Source organism: Cricetulus griseus, chromosome 8 (assembly GCF_003668045.3).
Source record: "Cricetulus griseus strain 17A/GY chromosome 8, alternate assembly CriGri-PICRH-1.0, whole genome shotgun sequence".
Lineage (NCBI taxonomy): Eukaryota > Metazoa > Chordata > Mammalia > Rodentia > Cricetidae > Cricetulus > Cricetulus griseus.
The window spans coordinates 91108596-91128196 of NC_048601.1; the positions used below are offsets into that span (position 1 = coordinate 91108596).

The window sequence follows — 19601 nt, forward strand, 5'->3', positions numbered from 1 at the left end:
CAAATACCTGGGAACCCTAAGTATACCTAGGATGGACCACCGGCCTCTTAGTGAGCGGTGAGGGGTGCTGAGCCCGCAGGTGACTAACGGCAGATTGTCCTTGTAGCTTAGGATGAGCCTTTTCTTTCCATGCTGACAGCACCTGGGAGCTGGCGTTTTTCCTGCCCTTCCAAGGCTATGGTGTCAACTGGGGTCACCAAGGACCTTATCCCATAATTGTCTTTTAAGCATCAAGTTATAGCTGGAAGTGAAACCTGGCCAGGAAGGGGAACCATGGGGCAGCATATACCTACCAAATGGCTTCCAGTCTCTGTGATGGAAACCCCACTGAGAGGTTCTTCATTCTTCCCATAGCTTTCTCAGCTCCAGGCTGATCTCCCAGCACAGCCTGTACCTCTACCATGTGAGAAGCCACTGTGGCTCTCATCATAATGGCCCTGTGCTTTGGAGGCTGGGTGGCAGCTTTCCTCTAGCATGGCTTTCCATTGTTCTTCACTGAAGCCAGTGTGGCTGTTGGGGGCTGTTATTAAGAGTATGTAATTCCTTGTTACTTCCTCCAGTGTCTAGCCTGTCCCTCAGCTGGTCTGATTGGCCCCAGAAGAGTTTGACTAAAGTCATTCTAGAAAGCCGAAACCTGCTGTTCCCTGTTCCCTCTTCCAGTCACAAGGTCCCTGCTTCAGTCTCCCTGGAGCTATAGGGTTACTCATGACCACTTTTGTCTTTCAGAGCGGTTAATCTGGACAACCCGGTGCTACAGCAGGTGCTAGAGAGGAGGAACGAGGTCCTGTGTGTGCTGACACAGAAGATTGTGACCACACGGAAGTGTGTGCTGTCTGAGCATGTGCAGATGGAGGAGAAGTGTGGGGGCTTGGTGGGGATCCAGACCAAGATCGTGCAGGTGCGGGGCCAGCGTGCAGACCTTTCCCTATGGGCCCCTTTTCTGGTGTCTTCCTCAGTCAGATCTCCTTCTACAGAGAGTTAGACATGCGACTCAAGCTGGCTCTAGTAAACAAATTCTCCCTGGCTCATGCAGCTAAGCTCTTTGAGGCATCCGGCCTCAGTGTCCGTGTGACCCAGGACATGAAGATGTTGTAAGCCGCTCTCCTTCCCAGACAGTGGAGTTGTCTTCCTCATGGAGCTTGTGGTTCCAGTCTTTCTTCACATTTGTCACAGTGCAGGGAAAGAGTGCTCCGGGGCTGGATCTCACCAGACCGTGTGGGCTGTATCCATTTCTCAAGCGGTGGCCATAGAATGCTCTTGCAGTGGTCCTCAACCTGGGGGTTGCAACCCCCTCAACAAACCTCTGTCTCCGAAAGTATTTACATTATGATTCATAACAGTAGCAAAATTAGAGTTATGAAGTAGCAAGGAAAAGAATTCTATGGTTTGGGGGTCACCACAGCATGAGGAACTGTATTTGAAGAGTCACAGCATTAGGAAAGTTGAGAACCACTGCTCTGGTCACCAAGTGAACCTGGGCCAGGCACTGCCCCTTATGGAAGTAGAATGCTTCTGTCAAGGAAATTGTTTATTCAGGCACTAGTTGGGCCAGGAACAAGAGGATCTGTCTGTCTGTCTTGTCTGTCTGTCTGTCTGTCTGTCTGTCTGATTTGCAGCTTCTTTCAATGCAAAATTAGATCTGCATCTCCAGACTGCATCTGTCTCCACCAAAACTTAGACTGCACTGAGCTCCTGTCTCCTCCCATCTTATAGTGCTCTCTAGTTCTGGAATTAAAGGCGTGGGATCCCAAGTGCTGAGATCACCTTTGTGTGAGCTCTGTTTCTCTTTTAGACTGAATCAATTTTGTGTATCTTAGGGTGACCTTGAACTCACAGAGACCCCTCTGCCTCTGTCTCCCGAGTACTGGGAATAAGGTGTGTGCCACCACAGGCTAGCCTCTATGGCTGACTAGTGTGGCTAGCTTTGCACTCTGATCTTCAGGCAAACTTTATTTGTTAGATCACAAACAAAATATCACCACATTGCCATCCAGCTTTGTTTGTGCAGAGCATCATCCATAGGGGTGTGAACAGCTCAGGGATCGGTTCCAGCCCAGCTTTAATCCTGTTGGGGTTTTCACTGGGATTTCAAAGTTGTTTCTCAAAGCCTTCAAAGGTACCTGGAAGCTGATCTTATCTATCTGCAGTCATATATCACGTAGCTATGCTGTGCATTACAAATCACCAGGTAATTTTGTTGGTGATGTCATACCACCAGATAACTTACACAGGCATAGATGTCTGCAGGGCTTCATGGTGGACCTGAAGGGATACAGTGAACCTGAGATGCACAAGGCTACTGCCAGCCTAACTCAGCACACAGTTTATAGCCTCCTTCCTTTCTTCCTTCCTATATGGAACATACTCTTAAAATACTGGAAAATGTAATGTTAAAGATCTAGTCTAGTGTACATGAGCCAGTAGCATAGTCATTCATAATTACCATGTGTTCCATGTTGGCAGTGACTGTAGGTGCCCAGGGGACCTGTTAGCAGCAGCACCATAGACATGAGTGATGCCTTCTGCAGTGATGTTACAGAGCCCACAGTGCACTAGGAGATAGAAACCGTCTGGTTCCATTAATCACCTGATTGTGGGACCACAGCAGTATAATATTAAGTATGTTGTTGTCAAAGCATGCTCTGTGTTGTGGCTTCCTACCCCATGCTCTGCCATCTTACCCATGCCACCAGATATCAGTACCAACTGTCTCCTCTTTCCTTAGCTCTGTGGCTATTTCCCCAGGATTCTTAGGAGGCTGGGCATAGGGGTGATAGGAAGAAGCCCAGGGTGCTTCTTGAGTATCCAAGGGTTACATATCTTGCCCACAGGTGTCAGCAATGGAGGATGGGACCGTCATCAAGGATACCAATGTGGTGCTGGAGATCCCCGCTGCCACCACCATTGCCTGTGGCATCATCGAGCTGTATGTGAAACAGGATGGCCAGTTTGGTGAGTCATCATGAGGTAGACAGAGAGGAGGAGATAGTGGAGGGATGTGAGGTCACGGACCAGGGAGGCACTGGGAAGTTGGCTGAGGGAGGCCAGGGGCAGCGCGCACCACCCACTCCTCAGATGTCACTGTGGCTGTGGGAGGAACGTGGGCTCTTCGGCCAGCCAGACCCCATGAAGCTGTTGAGTGTCCCCAGGTTAAGGCCCCATGAAGTTACTTTTCTGTTGCCATGATAAAGCACATGACTGGACAACTCATGGAAGAAAGGGTTTGTTTGGGTTCACAAGAATAGAGGGGTGGAAGCCCGTTGAGACAGGGAAGCAGCAGACAGGACAGCAGGAACAGAGTGTTGAGAGCTCACATCCTTTACTGTAAGCAGAAAGCAGAGGGAGCTGGAAGCGTGTGAGCCTTTAAACTCTCATATTCCACTCCCAGTGACACACTTCCTCCAACAAGGTCACAGCTCTTAAGCCGCCCCAAATAGTGCCAACAACTGAGGGCCAAATGTTCAAATGCCCGAGAGTATGGGGGGCATTTCTCATTTAAGACACCATGGGCCACCTTCTCAAAGGGGAATGAGAGTCCCTGATGGGTCTTGGGTAGAGTTAAGCTAGCAGAGGCCTGGGAAGTGCCCTGACATAGCAGTGAAATAATTTTATGGTTGAGGGGACACAACAAAAGGAACTGTATTAAAGGTCACAGCATCAGGAAGGTTGAGAACCACTGTGCTAGATGCTCAAGTGGTTCCCTTCCCTCTTCCCAGTGGGAATACTACCTGTCTGCCTTTGGGGAATGGGGAAATGTGACATCACAAAACTGCTGTTAACCTTTCTGGGTGGGATAATGATATTACAGTTTTGTCTATTAAGTTACCTTCTGGAAGTCTCTTCTGAAATGTCCCAGATGAATAGTCTGTGGCTTGCTTTCAAAATGGCATTAGGGAGTGTGTGGTGGTGGTGGGGTAAAGAGAGGTACAGGACACAGCTGGCAGTTGGGTGTGACAGTCACTGGGGCTGGCAGATGTGCTGCTATGGCCATTGTAACTGTGCACTCTTGCTAAGTGTGACCTTTGACCTAGAGAATAGCCGACATGTGTCTGCTTGCCACTTCCCTGTTTGTCTTTGGTGGCTCCGATGAGTCAGCCTCTGAGAGACCCTGCTGACTCTCACAAAGACCACACGACATGCCTGCCCACTCTTCTGCAAAGGTGGGAAGCAGGTCACTAATGCTAGCCAACCCAGGCACACTCGAGGGTCTGGAGGACAAGAGGACAAAACACTGAGCCTCCCTACTGGCTTGCTCACCTGGCCAAAGAGAAGCCTGTGCTTTGGGGGACAGGTGGAAGTGATTTGTCTGAGGGGACATTTAGAGAAGGCATCAGTTTTAAGAAATTGATCAAGAATACTAGGTGAGGGGAACCTAGGCTGCTCAGAACACTGGGGTGGCTACTACATCCCAGGTGCAACTAGTTCACAGCATTTCAAAAAATGTTGAGCCTTGGACTGGCTATGTTACTGAGGATGGGCTTGAACTAACTCCTCCTCCTGCTTCCACCTCCAAATAACGGGATCACAGACTTACGCTACCACACCCAGGTCCTCCTCGTTTCTTCCTTCTTTCTTTTCCTCCCATGTCCTTCCCTTCCTTTTCTCCTTTCTCCCCCTTACCCCCTGCTCCCCATCCTTCTGTTTTCGAGAAAACACACTGGAGGGTGATCAGATTGCTCCTGGTACCAGTGTATGATAGGCAGTGGCGTGTGCACTTGTGTGGTTCAGTGGGTGGGGATGCTTCAGGGGCCTCTCAGGCAGATTTGACTGATGGGTCACTGTGCTCCTTACTCTCCCCTGCTTTCTCGAGGCTCAGCTGGTAAACACTGTAAATGTCCATGAGTACAATAGGGATAGCATATCCACCGTGATTACCACGACCACACTAATCTACCCATATGCTAATCACATAACTAGCATTTCTGGATGTGTGTGTGTTTGCATTCAGGTTATATTAGTTTTAGCTGAGACCTCTGTAAATGACTGCATTTGTTTATTTGTGTTTGCACATTCTGTCAGTTTTTTCCTACCATCTGTGTCTTGGGGATACAGCTCAGTTTGCCAGGCTTGCTTTATCCACTGAGCTACCTTGCTGTCCCAGTTATCAATTCTTTTGATAAGAGCATTCAATAACTTCACAGGCTGTTTTGAAATCTATGCTGTACTGTTAACTGCAGCCCTGTTACCTGCAGTCAAGTCTACTTCCTGTCATCCAGCTGAGGCTGGATGATAGAATTTTATTTGTTCAATGGCTAAGTAATATTCCTTTCTGCAAATGTGCCATGTTTTCTTGATCTGTTCATCTGTTGTTGAGCTCCTAGGTTGATTCTAAGTCAGATAACAACAAAGTATCACTGCTGATGCTGTGGCGGTCTCGTTTTATTTTGTTGTTGCTGTTTTTGCTTTTAGATTATTTTATGTGTATAAGTGTTTGGCCTACATGAATGTAGGTGCACTTTATATGTGCTGGGGAGGTCAGAGGAGAGGGCATCAGACCCCCTGGAACTAGAGTTAGGGATAGTTGTGAACCACCTTGTGGGTACCAGAAACTAAACCCAGGTTCTTTGGAAGAGCAGCCAGGGTTCCTAACTGCTGAGCAGCAGTCATTTTATTTCTCATTCCCAGGGCTCCCATCTTTGCTTTTAACATTCATTTTAACCCATACATTTGTTTCCATAACAGCATTACTAATGCTTGTCCCAATTCTATAAATTTGATGACAAAACTTCCTTGTAACTGGAACTTTGGGTCATTTAGCCAGTGTGTTTCTATTTCATCTACTTCATAGGCCTCATGGTCACTATTTTCCTCTGCTTCGTGAGTTTCAGTCTTCTAGATTCTACATGAGTGTGATCACACAGTGTTTGTCTTCTTGTGTCTGGGACTTAATGTTCTCCAGATCTATGCATGGGTTTCCTTTTCATGAGTGAGTAGTATTCATTGTGTACATATAACTGCAATTATTTTTATCAATCATCTCTACTACTCTTTATTTCTATATTTACTGTAAATGTGTTATTTCTTCAAGGCCCCTTGAAAGTGTCGCCCATGACAGAGGATGGCTATGAACTTTGGGAGGATCCTTGGTGGCTAGAGGCCAGGCAAAAATCTTTTTCCTGCCAAGCTGCCTGCAACTCATTTGGGGTGGTCTGTTTTACCAGGAGCTTCTTTCTTCTTAAATTGATGCTTTCTGAACTCTGCCATCTCCCTCAACCCCCATCCCTGTCTTTGGCTCATTTCCCACACCCTAGCCTTGGAGGCAGCTGACAGCTTTTGTCCTCTGTTGAGTACTCACCTTGGTGTGTTATGGCCAGGTTCATAACCATGAATAGTTCTGCTTTTCTCCCCTTTCCTACCCATCTGCATTTCCTGTTGCTCTCCACATGGAACGTTCTGATACGGGCTCATCAGCAAACCTCTAGGAGCTAGAAGGAGAACTTGTCCATGCTTCCTGCCTATGGCAGGGTTACTGTGGACAGTGGTCCTAGCCATCTAGTGAATCCCAAGAAGCCAACTCCACCCTTGTGTTCTCAGCTGCCGTGGAATGCCTCCTTACTGCTCTCATGGGTCTAATCAGAGGCACTCTCCAACCTTCTGAAATTGAGCTTGCACTTGTGCAGTGGCCATCTGTTCATCCTCCAGGGTGACTTCAATCTGATGCCCCCATCAGTGACACTGTTCCTCACCCTGCCTTCCATTCCCAAGCCTCTATCTGGGGCTGTGGAATGATTAAATCAGTTCCCTTCTTCTCACCCTCATGCTCAGAAACCCCATGTTTTCTTCAATCTTGCAGTGCAGTGAGTAGTGAGGATTTTAAGCCTTCATTCCATTCACTTGCTCAAATACTCTCCGTGGTTGCCTCTGCTCCCAGGATAAGCTTTGCCCCACAAGTATCCCCAGCTTGACCTCTTATCACCTGCTCCCTGGTCCCAAAGTTAACCCATTGTGTGGAAACACCCCTCCCCACCAGTCCTGTGCTCCAGTGCTCCTCTTGTCCAAGGTATCTAGCTCCTGGCCCAGAAAGCTTGTGCTGGAAGGCAGCTGCTTGGGCTCTGCTTCAGCCAGGAGTCCTACTCTGGTTCTCCATCACCATGATGGCATTGGGTGTGAAAGCCCAGTGAAGGAATGAGAGGAAGTGGTGGAGGACAGAACCTAGGATTTTCTGACCCTCCTCTGAAGTGGTGGCACACCCTCCAGGAGAGGCGTCTTCTCTGGGTCAACCAAAGGTCCCTCCTTGTCTTAGAGGACAAGGGACAAGGTCACAGAAGGAACCCTTGGGAACTCCTAAGCTTGCTGTAGTGCAGGGGTATTCTGTTGGCCATGCTGTGCTCCATCATACCAAATGTGAAAACTCTCAGGTGAGCAGGCAGGGTTGCACATGTCTGTAATCCCAGCAACCAGATCTAGAGTTAGAGGTCAGCCTGGACTACACAGTAAACCTCTTTACTAGTTTTTTTTTTCTTTTCTGTTGCTGCTACAGAACACTGTGACCAAAGGAAGAGAGAGTTTAACTTGGCTTCTGGGCCCAGGGATAGAAGAGTCCATCACAGAGAGGCAGAGGCATGTCAGAAATTGGCAGGCATGTCAGTAGGGACAGGGAGCTGAGGTCACACTGGATGACAATAGCTCAAGGTTGTAACTCTCAGAACCCACCCCCAGTGACATACTTCCTCCAGCAAGGCTGCCCCTCTCAAACATTGCTACCAACTGGAGACAACACACTCAAATGAGGAGCCTATGGGAGACAGTTTTCATTCAAACCACCAGACTGTCTCAAAACACTGATGCAAAGAAACAAAGGCCTTTTTGTGTGTCTTCTACCACAGCCTGAGCTATGGAGAGGTAAGTGTGAGGTGTGGGTGAGCTGTGCTGACCCATGTCTGGCTTGGGCTTTTCTCCCCACTGCAGAATTCTGTCTCCTCCAAGGGAAACATGGTGGCTTTGAGCATGAGAAGAAAGTTGACTCTGTCTACTTGGACCCCCTGGCCTACAGAGAATTTGCATTCCTGGACATGCCAGATGGGGGTCAAGAGATCTCTTCCCAGGATGGGCCATTACATGTTTTAAAACAAGGTATTTATTGCCTGCATGTGGTTATGGTCAGATGGAGAAGTGGACCCTCTCTCCCAAGAGGTGATGTGACCTTCAGGATCCTCTTGGATCTAAGGGAGGGCCAGGTCTCCCGTGCTGTTTTGGAGAATGGAGGGAGACCCTAGGTGTGTCAGCATGGGAGACCCAAGGAGTGCACTGGGCAGGCACCTGGCAGTTTTTTCCCCTGTAACAACAGACCCTGACTGACCTCCGAGAATAGCCAGTAATGAGCAGAGCTGGAGACTCCAGGATCTCTATCAGTTTTGTTACATCTTGGGCTGCACTACATGGCAGGCTGCTCTTGGTCAGCATGGTAAAAGCCATGGAGGCGCCTCACCCACATGGCAGAGGGGATGGACCCCTGAATTGGCCATTGCAATTCTTTTTGCTCCACATGGCTTGTTGCTTTAGAATTGGTTTGCTTTGCTGAGTGTGCAGTAGGGAGAACTGGGTAGAGGACAAGGGAAAGCATGTGGTAAGAGCTTAGGAGGAGCCAGGGCTGGCTCAGAATATGCTTTGCCTTGTATAACAAGAAAAGAGATCCCTCTCCAGGGCTTCAGTAAATCCCTAACCAGAGGATGCTGTTCCTGTCACAAAATGTCAGCGTTGGAGGACAGGGTGATGGAGAACTGGGGTTAAGGTAGATCTTCCCTGGGGGCAAGAGTTGACTAAACTTGAGGCATCTACTTGCAAGATGTGGCTGTGGCTAAGCTGGAGTTGGCCTGCAGTGTGAACTCCTTTCCCACTGCTCCAGGATGAATCAGCCATCCTATTGGCTGGAGTGCCCTGGGCAGCTGGGGATGGTGGCAGGTGTAGCAGGAGGTCTGACCTCACCCATGTTTTCTGGCGTAATTTACTAGGAACTTTCGCCTGTCATGAGGAAAGAGAAGAGTATTACAGGGCTCAGGCTCCCAGGCCCCCTGTGGAGGGTGTGAGCAGTACAGCAGAGTACACTCTGCTCATCTTGAGCAGAGGTGAAAGGCACAGGAAGGGAAGTGGAAGCCATGTTTGCCATGGATGCAGGGTGCTGGTCCTTTGACCATGCATCACAAAGGAAAGCCTGCCAAACCGCTGTGCATCTCTAAACAGTGCTGGGAAGGATGTTTGGGGACCAGTGTGGCTCATGCTTAGTGATTTGGCCTTGAGGATGCATTTCTCTAGATACCATGCCAAAGGAGAGCTTAAGCAGCTGCCAGGAACTATCTGGTCAAGGTTAGCACGGAATGGGCAGAGAAGAGTGAGGCCCGGGGTGTCAAAGTGTGCTTCCCCGTCCCCGCTTCCTTTGCTGTAGCTTCCCTGGTTCTTGATAATCACTCAGGGTGCTCCTGAGCCCCACAGTCAATTCTGAACCTGGAGTCCTTTGGAAGGAAGTGACTGAGAGTCAGGTTGTGAGCTGGGCCTGACCCTTCATTTGCTCTGCCTCCCCAGCAACCGTGCACCTGGAGAGGAGCTTCCATCCCTTTGCAGTGTTACCTGCAGAGCAGCAGATGGCGCTGTTCTGCCTCCTGCAGACAGTCCTGTTTGATGAGGAACTCCTTAAGGCCCTGGAGCAAGTGGTGAGGTTTTGTTGGGGGGGGGGCGGATTAGTGGTAGGGGATGGAGGAGCTGGGAGGGGGGAGGGTTGAGTTTGGGTGTGTACCTGGTTGCTCTGAAAATGTGCACAGGCTAGACTTCTCAGGACAGACTTTGGGATAATTCAAAATTACGTTTCACCACCTCCTTTTAACCCTAAAGCTTGATGCTGACATCAGGCAGAGCGGGACAAGTGACTTTCTTAGAGCTATAACAAGTGACCACAAGCTTGGTGCTTAAAAATATCAGAAACTTATTCTCTTACAGACCTGGAGGGCAGAAGTATGCCCCTCTGAAAGATCTGGGGGAGAATTCTTGTTGCCTGCTCTTTCTGGTGGCTTCTGTCATTCCTAGGCTTGTGGCTGCATCATCTTATCTCTGTCCTGTCTTCTCTTGCTTATTAGGGTCTTCTCTAGACACAAAACTCACCAAGGACAACCGTTACTGGATACTGGGTGCTCTTTGAGACTCTCACCTTAATGACCCTTGCAAAGACTCCTTCCAAATAGGCCCTGTTCTGAGACTGCAGGGGACATGTATAGGTCACAGTGAAGGGCTATGCAGCAAGCAGCCTGTCCCATTTAGGACAGATAAAGAGGTGTTTATTGCTTTGTTTCACAACAGCAAGATTTTTGAGGACTTTTGAGGGACGTGCCAGCTGCTCACCCTCATCAGCTCAGATTTTTTCTTTTCATTGTGATGTTTTTCACCTTTCTTTCTTTCTTTCCTTTTCTTTCTATACTGCTCAAATGCTTTAGGTATCCAGAAAACACTCTTATTTGCTCCCCTCTTGAAGTGAGATTGTGCCAGAGAGCTTAGCAACCAGGGGCAGAATTGAAGTTGTCCAAAGGGTCCAGTTTGCCTTCTGGAGGATGCAGGGCTTAACCTTAGGAAGAACACAAATGTTTCAGAACCCCATGACTTTTACGTCATAAAATAGCTCCCTCCTAGAGGAAAACACCAGGCTGGTCCCTTGTGGAGAGAGTGGCAGCTGCCATGTCAGGGGCTGACAGAGCATCAGCCTGCAGCTGGTGTTAAGAGGAGTGGAGCTAGCCCAGGGGGTCGGAACTGGTTCATGGGCCCATGCTGGCCCACCCCAGAGGGGATAGATTAAGCTGCCAAGACAGGCTGGGGACACACTAGGACACACACACTAGAGGGCTGCTTTTAAGAGTGTGAGAATGAGGAAGGAGATTGCTTTTGTCTGTCCTGCTCATCAGCTTGGTATGTAGCCACCTGTCCCTGGTGTCTGATAAAACTCAATGACCTTGCTTTGGTCTAGGAGGTTCTTTTCCCCAACATTTCCTGCATGACTTTCCTCTTTTTCTGGGGAAAGGCTGGTACTTGGGTGAGACTCACCTTAGTGTGTTCTTAGGAGGAAACTTAACCCCATAGATAGCATCACAGTATAGAAAAGGGCTCAGTGCCTGCTTTACCTGGAGAAGGTGAGGGGCATGGAGTGTTGGGAAGGTAGGGGTAGGGCCGAGGCTCAGTTGGGTTCTGGCTTCACTACAGCCTTTCTTCCCTTTCTACATTGTAGTGTGATGATATGGCTGGTGGCCTCTGGTCCTCACAGGCTATCTTGGCGATGGAGGAGCTGACAGATAGTCAGCAGCAGGACCTTACAGCCTTCCTGAAGCTGGTGGGGTGCAGGGTACAGGGTGAGCGTCCTGGCCCGCAGGATGAGGTCAGCAACCAGAAGCTCTTTGCAACAGCCTACTTCCTGGTCAGTGCACTAGCAGGTATGGAAACCAAGACAAAAAAGAACAGGGCAACGTCTGCCATGGCTGGGAAATGGGACACAGAGGCAATGATGACCAAGGACCTGCCCCCACGATACACTGGTACAACAGCGGCACAAAGCTTGGTTGGGGGTAGAAACCAACCAATACCTGACTGGATTTAAGGCCCACTCCAAGAAAAGGCCCACTTCAGTCCTGAGAAAAGGAGCTGCAAGGCCAGGGGAGAGTCCTGTCACTCTGAGGGTATGTCTGTCCTACTCAGGGAAGACTACCTCCTGGTTCCCTCACTGAAAGTCCCTTTCAAGAGAACAGCCTGTGACCCACACCAGGGTCCAGAGACAGTGCAGTGTAGTGGGCACTTTCCCTTGGCAGCTGTTTGTCCTGCTCCTCTCCTTCCTCTTTGTATACCTGTGGCTCACTTCATGGTATTCTCAGGGTTTAGAGTATGTGGTGTGTGTGATACACAAGGCCAGGAGGCAGGCTATGGCTGGGTTTCTGCATAGGTCTTGAAATGGCTTCCCAGGGGGAGTGGATTTTGGTTACTGTTACATGGGGCCCACCATGCAGGAAGGCCTGGTGGTGCCCTCTGACACAGCTGTAGCCACATCCCATCCCCAGAGGCCCAAATTCCCTCCAATGCATGCTAATAGACACTGGGGTCCTGATACACGGGGGATCTCTCCCAGCACTACAGAGGGAAAGGCCCAAGGAACCTTCACTGTTTAAAAAATGAATCAGAAACCATGTTCCAGCTTGATGTGCTGACGGGTAAACCCCGTGTCTTGCTCTAAGCCACAGATAAAAGCATTGAGTGGTCGACTGGGACCAGATACAAGACATAGGCTCCATGAAACTCCACCTGGAGCCTGGACCCATTTTAACAGTGAACATGCTTGAGTACAGGCTCTCAAAGAACCCTTCTCATATATCCTCTACTACTTAAATATTGTTATGTAGAGTAGCTCATGGCTGGCGGAGTATACCACAATCCTATTCTCCCTGACCTAGCCGAAGCTCTGCAGCTGAGCACAGGTGGTCACAACACAAAACTTGTTCCCATTTGGAAGTTGGATGCAGGGAAATTTTTAGATGTAGCCAGCCTCTATATCAATCCTGCCCTTTCCATCTGAGCTGGAATCTCATTATAGCAGCCACAGCAGAGGGTGGCTAATTTAAAGATCTTTTGGTAGTATTCTGGTTAGTCTTGGATTCTTCCTTGGCCAACTTTTCTTAGACAGCATGGCATCCTAAGATCTGGGGATAGTGTTGGAATAGAAAGTGGTCCTCTTGGGCCCTGACAGCAGTATTTGGCTTTATCCTGCTTAGCTGCTTCCAGAACTGCAGTCGACTGTCTCCAAGAAAGCTTCCTCTGCCTGTGTGACCATGAGCAAATCCTAGCTCTCAATACCACAGAACTGTAACTGAATCACCTTTTTCAGACTTGCTGGGCAGCTTTACACTGTCTTCCAGGCAGTTAGGGGAGGGCAGCACGTGTCTGGCCTAGGACATGCATCAGGGCGAGAGCTATCTTTGTGCTGTGATCACAGTTCTGGGTAAGCATCTCTAGGGATGAGGTTACAGGCATGCATTACCATGCTTGGCTCCCACAAACTGGTTTTTGACAATGACCATGACCACGATGCATGTCTTCTACAGAAATGCCAGATAATGCCACAGTTCTTCTGGGGACTTGCTGTAAACTCCACATTATCCATGTGCTGTGCCACCTGGTAAGGAACCTTTAGATGGGACAGTGGGGTAGAAATGAATGGGGGAAGATGAGGGATGAATGCTATCCACTGGAAAAACACCTCCATTTTCTCGGCTTGAGACAGTATAAAGCACATGTCATCATTAACACATGGGTACTGGGGGATGGCTAGCAAAGCAGCCCAGTGTGCAGACTCCAAATTATGTTCTTTCCCCAGTTTGGAGACTTTTGGCCATAGCTCGGTTACTGAGAGATCCAATACCCTGTTGTTAGTCACTGCTGTGTGTAGAATGGTTTAAAGCTGCTTTGTGTCAGATTTCAGGATGCACTCAGGGCTGCTGTCTGGAGGAGACACAGCTTCTTCCATCCTCTTATCAGTAGCTTGGTGCGTGTTCTCTGGAAATACCACTGCAAGAGCAAGTGACCAGTAATGAATCCAGCCACAGAATGGAGCTAAGTTCTCAAGTTAGAGAGGGCAGTTAGCAGAGGGACTAGCAATAGGCTGCTCCAGATTGTCCAGAGGCAGCTTCCACAGCCTGTGTTGGTGGAAGGCATCCCTGGGACACTTATTTTAAGGTCTGGTTTAGGTCCAGGCCCCACTGTTACCCCATAGAGCAATGCCCAGACTGCCTAGGCAGGCCTACCTGCATTCTGCATGTCTTCTGAGAATACCAAACCATGTAGGTGGTCTTGGATGTTGTTTTGCAAGGAGGATGTGTCAGAAGCCAAGACCACTAGGTATTTTATCACACAGCTGGGCGGTGCCATCAGAATTGACCATAGATTCTGTGCCTAAGTGGATATTCAACTACTTGGAAACATGCCACTATATCTCAGACCAGCTGAGGGTGATGGCTGTTAATGTAGTTTGATTATATAAATGATGTAATTGTCCTAATTGTACGAGATGATGAGTGAAACAGCTCTGTTGCCTCTTGCAGCAGTGAGTGCTCAGCACTTCCAAAGTCTGTTTCTTGAGTATGTAGGGACTAATTAAATCCATTGAGGAGGTACACCAAGAGGAAACTTGTGCTAAGGGAGCCAAGCCCTAATGAACTCACTTAGCACCCCTTTAGTCAGCTCTGACTCTGACCTTGGCCGATGTTCACGACCAGCCATGAACCAGTTCCAAAATGGATGGACTCCTGCTGTGTGCAGATGCACCTTGCCTGTCTTTTGGAGGCTGCTCAGCAGACAAAACAGGCTTCTTTAAAGGAAGATCTTCCTAGGAGCCCTCAGGTAATCTCTGTCGATTTCTGGCTGTTGCTCTTTAGAAAAGCCAGGCTCCTGCAAGAGTGGAGCATTGTGTACTTCTTAAAGTGACTTACCTAGAAAAGGGTACACAATCTATCCACACTCCTGTTTGAAGGCCCATGTAACTCTCAAAGTCTTCTTTAAGAGTTTTGAGTTTTGGGCAAACAGCGTCCGATATACTAACCATGTGCTGTGTACTGGTAAGAGGGGTAGGTTTGAATTAGTAGAGAAATCTAGAAAATATTCCCGGTCAGAGGACATAGAAGAGCAAGGGCGAAGGTTCTTGAAGCAGGAAACACAATGAATGAATGACAGTACCTACACTTGAGTTCATCCAAGTGTATATCCAAGAAATTCTAACATTCCCGTTTACATTAGTAAACAAACAACTGAGGGCCAAGTGGTGGTAGTGGTGAATGCATGCTTTCTCCCCCCCCCCCAGCAAAGAAAAACTGTATATTATAGAACTCTAGAAATCAGCAAAAAAGTGTCTACAACATTAAACAATGTGGGATGCACCTGTTGTATGTGCCCTGCCCTTCACTAACCTGACGTTGCCTGGGGAAAGAGTGGAAAATGGCTGTAGCCCTCACCATTCTGCCAGTTTGCAAATGTAACTGCCCAAGCCAGAGTACTTACAGATTTATGTCTACTTTGATGAACTGGCTTGTGTAAACAAGGCTCCAAAGAAGGTGGACCTAACCTTATTATAGACCTCGGGTCCTTTGCCCACACTGGGTGCAAGGCAATGCTGTCAGTATTTTGCTACTTCAGCCTCTGAAGTTCCATAGCCATATGCACAGGAGCCATTTCCTCCTCTCTCTACAATTTTGACGCTGTGGGGCTGTAGCTGCACTGTGAAGCCCTAGATTCACTCATCTATCAGGAGCTGGCCAAGTACTCAGTTAGGTCCTGCAGCTCCAGGAATCCATCGATCAGGGCCCCAACTGCCAGTGACATCTGCACCCACCCACAGTGGGAACTAGGGAACTTTTTGTGCCTACAGTTTTGGAACTGTAGCTGCTGGTGCAAAAAGCTTCAGCAACATTCAGGCTTATAGACGGGATCACATCTGTGATCTTCAGTTTCATGGCAAACAATGCCACAAGTATTGGCCTCTCCATTGCTTACTCTGTGCATGATCTAGGTATAATTCTACCCTGGCCTTGCAGCCACAGACACTGAAAGGACAGGCTTGTATATCACTCACATTAACCTGTGGCACAAAGGGGAATTCTCTCCCCTGCCCTGCACCTTGAAGCATGGAAACCAAAACTACTGGGAAGACCCAAGGAACTTGTCTTCCACAGTCCAATGACTTTGGGCTAGGATTGCTAGTACTGAATAAAACTTGTGCTTATCTCTAGAATCCTGGAGGAAGTACTGTCTGGATCCCACACCTATAAAGCTATAAAGCCCCAGCAACTTTAATCACCTCCATGGGATTAGGGAAGAGCTCCTTTATATTTTAAAACCTTAAATCCCATGGTTACCAGAGATTTTTATCTGGCAAGAACAGGAGAAAAGGGGCTGGTTCCATCCTGTAGCTCTAGAATTACTACAGACCCAAGCATCTCCTACAACTCTTGGTATAATCTATGTTCAACTGGATAGTTCCTTCTACATCTCATACCAATGAGTCCATAGCAGCTGAATATACTTGGAAGTCTGTGCTCTTGGCAAAGCCCTACAGATACCTTTATGAACTACTGTGGTCAGGATTGTTGCTGTACCCAGAACCAAATGAGGCATTGCATAGCAGCTATACCTTTGAGCTCATGTGTAACTAAAGCCACAGCTGACACTCAAATGAACAAAAATTCCTACAGAAAGTGCCTCAAAATATTGGAGGTTCCACAGATGTACAGGATACAGAGAACAAGCCAGCTCCAAAGAGAATAGCTGTTCTCTAAAAATAATCTCTGAGAAGGAAGTCCGAAGAGCGTTTACAGCAATGATCCCACATAAACATGAATAAGCTCCAAGAAGAAAGCAATTCAAGATATAAATGAGAAATTAAGTAGAAAGACTCTTAATTCTGGAGTTAACATATCCAGCCAGTGCAGTAAGACACACAATGCTCTGACCACAGGCAGGAGCAGTACCAGGAAAGACTGCAGAACCTAAGGACAATGCTTCCAATGACTTCAGTAAGACATAAGACTGGTGTGTGTAACAGGGGAAGCTATAAGGTATCTGGGACAGAATTATGTGAGCAAGTATCTGCACTGTGGGGATTCCAGATTGGGAAGGAAAAAAAGGCATTTAAAAGCTAGCTTCATGAAATAATAACTGAAAACTTCCCAAATCTTCAAAGAGATACAGATCTACACACAAGAAACTTAAAAGACCCCAACTAAACTAATAAGCAGAGTATGACCAAGGCATATTACAGTCAACACATAAAAACTATAAGACAAGGACAGAATCAGAGAGAAGAAAAAACAAACCTAGTCACACAAGGAATGCCCATGGATGTAAGAGGACAGCACGGGATGCTGTTAATACTGAGAAAGCTCCTGTCAGCCAGGAAACCATAGCCTTTAAAAGTGAAGAGGACACAGATGGACTCACACAAGCAGAAACCGAGGGAATTCATGACACCAGATCAGCACTGCAGAAATACTAATGGGAACAGACACCACACTAGAAACATTAGGTGCCATTATCAAAGTATGTGAATATGCAAACCCCAGTAGCAAAACAGATACATGAAAAGAAGGAGTGACACCAAATCCTCAGCATGTCAGACTATTATGAAATCACAAAAATAAGTGACAGGTGAACAAATCTGTACAAAGAAATAGAGCAACATAATGATATGTACATAAATTAAATTCACCAACTAATAGACTCTAGCTGAACAAATAATTAAAAAAAACAGTAAAGAGCTGGGCATGGTGGTGAATGCTTGTAATTCTAGAAACATACATGGAGGCATTTTCAACTACACAGAAAGCTTAAGGGAAGTCTGGGCTACATGAGAACCTGTCTTAGGAAAGAAAAGAAAAACGAAACAAAACAAAACATACCATTCACCACTATATGCTATCCACTTACTGATATATGTGGTGGTTTTAACAGCAATGGCCCTGTAGATTGACTCATGTGTTTGAATGCTTGACCCATAGCAGTGTATCACTTTAGGGATAGGTTTTGAGGTCTCAAATGCTCAGGTCAGGCTCAATGGTATGAAGTTCTTTTCCTGCTGCCTGTGGATCAAGATGCAGAACTCTCAGCTCTTCTCCAGCACCATGTCTGCCTGCATACTATCATGTCCCACCGTGATAATAATGGACTAAACCTCTGAAACTTTAACCAGCCCCAATTAAATGTTTTCCTTTCTAAGAGTTGCCATGGTCATGGTGTCTCTTCACAGCAATAGAAACCCTTGCTAAGCAGTGTATTAAAAGAAACAAGGGGCGGGGGAAAGTAAGCATCCAAATGGAAACCAAAAGCAAGCAGGACTTACACTCATATTCATAGGGTAAGATGGACTTCAAATAAAAAACTGGAGAATGCAACCACTATATATTCATAAATAAATCAGTTCACCAACCGGATGCAGAAGTGCAAACATATATGGCTCTAATGTTACCAATCCAATAGCCACAACAACTGTAGATATGAAAGCAGGGGGATGGATAGAGGTGCAGCCAGGGACTTCCCTTCTTTTCCCACTGTGGGCAACACACTGTTAACAGTTACAGGGCAGCAGCAGAAAACTCATTACAACATGTACTACTCAAAAGACTACAGTATGTTAGGCCACAAAGAAGTCTCAGTGCATTTTTTTTTTTTTAAATTTGAAGATAGTTGATTTATTGTAAAAGAAATCAAGAAAAACCAGTTATCTACATTCTACATACTACAGCCAAGATACATTAAACCCTATTATGCGAGGGATAAGAAATAGCACAAGACAGACTAGAGAGAGACGTTAATCAAATTCAATGAAAGGGTGCTCAGGGTTCTTACAGTGGTACAAAGGATTTGATGAAGCCAAGGCACTGGCAGGCTCAAACGATTGTGAGGAACAAAAAAGATGTTATTTTGTGGGTGACCTTTTAGGAAGAGGAAGTTTTTCTATCAAGCCCCCACTAGTTCTTCATCACCCATTCTCGCTAGTCTGCTGATAAGCAGAGTGCAATCTTTCACCCTGTGGCACTCCAGCCTTCAGTTGCCTTACTGTCTGCACATTAACCACACGCTGCACCACCCAGTACAAGTTCATTATTGTTCTAAAGCCTATGTCAGTGATCACCCCTCCCCCAAGACAGAATTCACATAGAATCTTTCTGTTTTCACTTTTTAAAAGATGTTACTTATGTGATAAGCATGTTGTGTGTGTGTGTATAACACATATATGCCTGATTCCCTCAAGGGTCAGATCCTTTGGATCGGGAGCCACCATGTGGGCACTGGGGACCAATGGTCTCCTTCAAAACAAGTGTGCTTACTTGCTGAACCACCTCTCCACCTCTCCAGCCCCAATAGGCTAGTTTCTGAATAAAGGTCTTAGCAGTGGTTCACAACCTTCCTAATGCTGCGACCCTTTAATTCAGTTCCTCATATTGTGGTGACCCCTAATGCTAAAACCATTTTGTGGTTTCTTCATAACTAATTTTACCACTGTTAAGAAGCATGATGTATATACAACCCCCTATGGGGTCTTGACCCACAGGTTGAGAACTGCTGCCTTAGAGTCAATGGTTATGAATGAATCATTAGATACAATACACTTATAACTAAATCTTCCTGTACACCAAAGTTTTGCACTACATTAAATAAAAGGGCCAAAATATTTAGATTCTTAACTGAGAAACAGTTTAGTCTGAAGATATTTTTATTTTGTCTTTATAAAACCCTTGAAAATAATGGAGGTGCTAGCTGGTGCCACTATAATTCATAGTTATTACTTAAGAGCTTCTACTTAAGAGTAAATTCATGACTATTTTGTTCATTTAAAAAATATTCTTTGGAAACCATTGTTATTCCTGAAGACACATGCTCTAGGAACCTCTCTTCTTTGCTAAGTCCAGCTGTCCACATACACTTCTAACTTTAACTCATGACCTCACTGTATTTTTATCCCAAAGTTCATTTTTGGCATAGGAAGAATGAATATTATGTATCCTTGGAGATCACAAGGGAATAAAACTTAAAAAAAAACTCAGAACTTATAAAAATATGCTACTAGTGACTAATTGATAAGTGGAGAGATTCATGAA

At 46.8% G+C, this 19601-nt stretch overlaps 1 protein-coding gene across 5 annotated transcripts in view; it reads left to right on the forward strand.

Moving 5' to 3' along the window:
- Gsdme (gasdermin E) overlaps positions 1 to 19601 on the forward strand; it is a 90983-nt gene that overhangs the window by 37094 nt on the left and 34288 nt on the right. For 2 of the 5 annotated variants that reach the window (XR_003487711.2, XR_003487710.2), the window contains exons 4-10: positions 727 to 898; positions 2832 to 2952; positions 7909 to 8073; positions 9520 to 9647; positions 11204 to 11405; positions 13062 to 13135; positions 14193 to 14355. Coding sequence is in view for 2 of the 5 variants with exons in the window: in XM_027429599.2 (XP_027285400.1) it covers positions 727 to 898; positions 2832 to 2952; positions 7909 to 8073; positions 9520 to 9647; positions 11204 to 11405; positions 13062 to 13135 (862 nt within the window). In the remaining 3 variants the exon portion in view is untranslated. The remainder of the gene's footprint in view (positions 1 to 726; positions 899 to 2831; positions 2953 to 7908; positions 8074 to 9519; positions 9648 to 11203; positions 11406 to 13061; positions 13136 to 14192; positions 14356 to 19601) is intronic. The other 3 variants (XM_027429599.2, XM_035448670.1, XR_003487712.2) reach the window with 2 other exon arrangements.